The sequence below is a fragment of the Puccinia triticina genome, chromosome 2A (genome assembly GCF_026914185.1).
Source record: "Puccinia triticina chromosome 2A, complete sequence".
Lineage (NCBI taxonomy): Eukaryota > Fungi > Basidiomycota > Pucciniomycetes > Pucciniales > Pucciniaceae > Puccinia > Puccinia triticina.
Window position 1 is genome coordinate 6,164,989 of NC_070559.1, and position 5,547 is coordinate 6,170,535.

The 5,547-nt window shown below is 44.5% G+C and overlaps 2 protein-coding genes across 2 annotated transcripts; one reads left to right on the plus strand and one right to left on the minus strand.

Annotated features, from left to right (window-relative positions):
* Positions 1-323: 323 nt before the first annotated feature.
* PtA15_2A659 (uncharacterized protein) lies at positions 324-1,289 on the plus strand (the record flags this gene model as incomplete). Its single annotated transcript, XM_053166701.1, has 5 exons — positions 324-392; positions 721-798; positions 898-997; positions 1,119-1,170; positions 1,277-1,289. The coding sequence occupies 5 exons, from the start codon at positions 324-326 to the stop codon at positions 1,287-1,289; spliced, it is 312 nt and encodes a 103-aa protein (XP_053017897.1).
* A 1,476-nt stretch (positions 1,290-2,765) lies between these two features.
* PtA15_2A660 (uncharacterized protein) lies at positions 2,766-5,124 on the minus strand (the record flags this gene model as incomplete). Its single annotated transcript, XM_053166703.1, has 12 exons — positions 2,766-2,780; positions 2,853-2,860; positions 2,953-3,077; positions 3,154-3,193; positions 3,251-3,279; positions 3,343-3,441; positions 3,502-3,651; positions 4,262-4,318; positions 4,393-4,413; positions 4,490-4,702; positions 4,792-4,845; positions 4,913-5,124. 12 exons carry the CDS (start codon positions 5,122-5,124, stop codon positions 2,766-2,768), a joined length of 1,023 nt encoding a protein of 340 aa, XP_053017898.1.
* Positions 5,125-5,547: the final 423 nt, after the last annotated feature.

Below are 5,547 nucleotides of genomic sequence, written 5' to 3' on the forward strand. Positions count from 1 at the left end.
TGGATGGACAGGGTGGATTTTAGCGGGGGTTGGTTATCATTAGTGGAACTTGGCAGCTGCTAGCGACGGACACTGGCTCAGCCGAGAGCGTGATCTCCACTCACAGCCACTCTGCCGCTGCCGGGACTCTCCAGCCCAAAAAACAGCGCGCGCTACACACAACCTCTCCCCACCCTCCACCCACAACCCGCCGCAACCCCCAACCCAACCCAACCCAACCCAACCCAACCCAACCCGTACCCCATTCTTCGAGACTCTACATATCTTTCCCCACCCGCTGAACGTCAGCCCACCTGGTCCTCGCCCCTAGATCTATCGTCATCATGACCAGCAAGAGGACGAATAATTCTGCCTCAGTCAACGCGGAGCAGAAGCGAAGAGACATCGAGAAAGTCAGTCGGTCGTCTCCATCTATCTACCTCCCTGCGCATCCTCCTTTCTTCCTTTTTTGGTCACTGTCCCAAAAAGACAAGAATTTCAAAAGCTATCGGGGGGGGAAAACAGGACTGGACTGGCGCATTCTTCTATCATTTGCCTCAATCCATATTATAGACGTGAAACTCGTACCAGATTCCGATAATCGCAATCTCTCGCGTCTTCAGCTAAGACTTGCTCTACCAACACAGCCCCTTCTCACATCGGCTGCTCGATCAATCCGCACACATAACTGTTTATTGGCGTTATCCTTCTAACCTATAACTTGCATTCGGTCTGTTGCAGTACCATGAACAGATTTTCTACTCGGCCCGGTATTCCGACGATTTTTGGGAGTATAGACACGTGATTTTGCCCAAACAGGTCAGTCGCTTCACTTTCCCTTCCGTCTTCGCTCCTTTCCTCGTCTGCTCATGCCGAAGCTCATCCAACATTTTTTGTTTTTCACGTGTGTACGAGTAGCTGGTCAAGTACCTACCGACCGATCGCTTGGCTCTCGAAGAAGAATGGCGAGGATTAGGTATCCGCCAAAGTCCGGGATGGGAGCATTACATGCGTCACGGTTAGCTTTCCGCGTTCATTCTCGTCAACTTTCTTCGCGTCACTTATCTGTATGCTTGCGAATCTTATTGACACCCATCTTACCCCCCTCCGCCTCGGGTTTCGTTTGTCCGCATCTTTAGCACCTGAACCTCACGTATTGTTATTTAAGAGAGAAAAAGATTATCAGACAAAGTATGTCGCTCGCTCTTTCCGCGCGCCCAAACTTCTCACTGGCACTACCCTGCGGTTTTCGTTACAAAACTCCTATGTTGATCGCTAATTTTATTCAACTGGACAGATACCCATCTTAGATACTCCAATCCTTAAGTGCCTCGCTTGGTTCGAAGTTCCGGTCCGATTCTTCCTCCTCCTAAGGTCTTTCTGATATATACACACATATCATATGTATGTATACATATTCTCGATTCTTGTTGTCGATCACGTAGTCTTAATGTTTTATATACGTATTCCCATGGTGTTCCAATCCCCTCCGCTTTCAACCTGTCCTTCCGTGCCATGCTCCGTAGCCCAAAAATACAAGGCACCCAAAACTATGACTTGCCAAATTAAACGTCCTCCTACATTCCAATGATGAGCTTCGGCTAACCTATTCAAGCTTGGTCACCCTTTATTTTCTTTATGCTTTCTCTATCCTCCGCTGTTTTGTACCTTGCTCTTGCGCTGATCGGACCTCCTTCAAAACATCACATGTCCTAAGAGAAAAAAACAAACTCCAATTTTAAGCCAACTCACCCCAAAGAAATATTTAAAATATGAAACCCGAACAGTCAGAGCTCCTCTCTGGTTTTCTGCCGATTACCATCCCCACTCCGTCTTTCACCTTTAAATCTTGTACTTTATTTTATTCTTCTTGAAAACCCCCAAAGAACACCAAAATCTGTCGAAAGGTTTTTGAAGAAGTTGTTGCTGTATACGAACATACGGAATCTAGATAAACAGACACCACGTTGTCAAACTGCAAATGTCAGTGTCACAGGTATATATGGTTGCCAGAGCTTCACCATTCAAGCGAGCACCTCTTTTGCAGGTGCACACCTCTAGCAAAACAGCTCGTATGCATGGAGTGCGTGGGATTGACACTCAGTATATCTGCAATTCTTGTTGAATTCCCATCAGGCGCGTAATTTTTTATAAGAGTCACGGTCAAATCTTTGTGGCTTGTATGTTTCATGTGTGTGACCCTATTGCTCTCGCATCTTTGCATTACATGGACATTCTGAACAAAGAAATAAGAGCTGTGAGTCTATTACAAACTTGAGGGGGGGGAAATGATAATGATAAAGTGATTAATAGTGCAATGTCCTCTTGATGCGTATTCGAAGAAAAAAAAATCCATCATTAATTAAGTACCAGCCCAAAAAAATGCCACCCAAAATTATAGAAATTCTATAGTGTCAAAAGTACTAAAGATTCTGCATTATTTACTTGTAAACCGACCGTCCAGAAAAGACGGTGCGGGTAGGTTAGGTGAAAGTGAAAACGACGTCCCTAATGTGAGAGGTCAGCGAAAGAAACGGTATAATTCCTTTGATCATACACTGCAGAGGTAGTTCGTCAGCTGACCAGACTTGCCAAATGAGAGAACGACGAAATATGCTAACCTGTATAAACATTCTTCAGAAAACTATCATTGTTGTGTCAGCAATCATTAAAATCTTGGATATACAAGGGCTTGACTTACACTTGTCCAACAAGCCATACACCCTTTTTTTCTAGACCAATTATTCCGCCAACACATCGTCCTTGTTTATTTTTTCCCTATTGGATCAAGGTTCGATGAGCTTCAAGTTATTTTGTCGCAGTGAGAAGGTTGGGTGCCCCCAAAAACGTGAAAAATCAAGAAGAAAACTTACAATTGACACTAAATAAATTCACAGGAAGGATGGAGATGAAAGAACCAAATGAGTATTAAGTATTTGAGATATTGACGGAAAATAACCAGGTATAACGAACTATCTGCTGGGTTAATGTCAAATCTACGACCACCGAAAACCATGGAGACGAAGGGCATTGATGCACAAGGAAAGGTGTATTGACCACCTCCCGATGGCAGTGCTCCAGGGACTGAAGCGTATATCCTAAAATGAGCTCAAAGCGCCAGGGTCAGTAACACAACCAATCGCTTTTTTAAGAAAGAAAAAGATGATAACTTACGCGCGTGCGTCATCCTGAGGCACGCCTATCACGCTGGTTCCTATGATATTCGGTGTGTCAGCTCATGCATAGGCAAGCAAAACGATCTGAAACTTACCAGTGTCAATAGTAGCAATCGCCGACGACCTTTGTAATCGGGAATTAGTTGAGAATGGTAACAATGAATTATGGATAGTGAGCTGCGCTCACAATTTTAGACGCTGTCCATTCACGATGGCACCATCAAGACTAACATCCCAAAACGCAGGGGGCTGGCCTTCCATAGCCATGACATTCAAGGTGGTAAAACTAAAGTGTTCGATTTCAGCTTTTTATTGGAATTGTGGCAGATTCAGAAAAGGCACTTACGGTCCCACAAATGCTGCAGGGTTAACACCCCCTATCGTGATCTCCGAACCTACGTCACTCTTACGAGAAAATCGGGAGCCCATGACGCCTTGCTGGCCGCTCGCTTTCGTGAGCGCAGTAAAGAATGGGGTAGCCTTGCTTTGCGAAAGACTTGGGAAACCAAATCCCATGAGTCTATGAAGCCGTTCCTAGTCAGTCACTGTGCCGAGAATTTTTTTTGAAAACATGCCTACCCATCGGAGGTGTCGCCGGTTGAGCTTTGGAATTGGGAGCTTAGTTGAGTTACGGCACCGACCCCTGTGATTTGTTTTATCAGCTCCTAAGTACTACTCTTCATCGGGTCAAAATAAACTCACCAATGTTCGGAAGCGTGAAGCCACCCATGCTAACAGTATCAATCATTAGATCAGCCTTAACCGAGCTTCCATCTCCAAATGAAATGGTATAAGATTTCTCGGTTGGTCGGGCATGCGACGACTGAACATTTAAACAGTTTTTTGTATTAAATTACATTGTCACCCATAGAATCAAATAAAGTTAAGGTCTAACCTGCTGGGGTGCGTAGATATTCTTGCTAGCACATTCTGAAGGTGGACCTAAGGACGTATGATCATTAGACAGAAGCATCAATTGAACCATTTTGCAAAATACTTACATCTATTCGAGGCCAAAAAAAAGTCCGAGGAACCGCTTTGATGGGGAATCACGGATGAATCATAAGCTATGTATAAAATTCACAAATCTGAACGATCTAACTCACGTATCTACTGAGACAAGAAAGGCCTTTGGCGGGTTGCCAACGTGTACTGTTGCCGCCCTGCGGTCCGGAAAATTGACACTGCTTAGGCTCAGGGAAAAAAATCGCACATGATGAGAACCGGAGAAACAAACCAGATCAAATCCTTCTCGCCCCTGTGAATCCAAAATTTATTCCAGTAATACAGTCAGAAGTCGATCTTATCATAACTACTAGTGTTCAACTGCTCACAAATTATCTAAGGGCATGGTAGTTCCTCGAGCCGGAGGTTTAGACTGGGTAACGGGTATGTCAGATTGACTGACAGCTCTGAGTGAGCTGAGTGGCTTCTCAGAGTCATCTTCTTTACCAGAAACCTCTACAGCATCGGACACTATCAGTGGCACCGACCCAGAGTGGTACATATCCTCGAGTTGGAACGGTGTCATGTTGAATGTAGACAAGCTGGTAAGACGGTGGGGGGTGAGGTGGAGAGGCATCAGGTTTCTGAAATATCAGGTGACAATAAGCTTGTCCCGGTGGGTAGTACTCACACATTTCCAGTGTTTTTATAATAATTCATGGCTCCAATAACCTGCTTTCGTAAACTAAGTATCCCCAAAAGATCATTTTCAGCTTCTGTGGTAGAGATTTTTGAAACACTTTTTGGCTCACACATAACGAAGATGCGCGTCGAGAGTTTTTTGATCCAGTAAGCCTGTTTTTTCGTCTGTCAAGGAGCCGCGCCTCGAAAGTTGTAGCACAGTTGCTGAATGCGGGGGACCTTGAAAATCTTTTAGTTTTGAATTGTTGTTGGTCGGAAGAGAAGTCACGTTTGATAGTTGAGAAACAGCCAAGAATGAGATTATAGTCAAGATGCCCTGCATTTTATTTGCCAGAAATTAGAAAAGATATAGTAATGACGAAAGTCAAATATAAAAAAAATGTCGGTGATTGACAAATTAGGTGAAAACGAAAGATAAGACTCAAAGTCAATGAGTCAATTAGGTGAAGTTAAGCTAGTAACTTCAGTTTGAATTTGAAGAGTAATCAAGAAAGAATGTTAAGAAGGATCGATGGGTCAAAAAGCATCCGGGTAGTGAAGTAGGCTATGAGCGAGTCCTCTTGTATACTAAAGAAGTTGACCGGATAGGTCCGAAAATTGGCGCGTCCTGAGCCGAGGATGTACGACGACAGTGTAGAACCGGAGAAGTGTGCAAGCACGAGGGTAAAGTGAGTTGAGGAGGCCAGGCTGCATCTGATTGAGATGCGCCAAGTAAAAAGGCCGGATGGGTGCCTCCAGTCTGGGC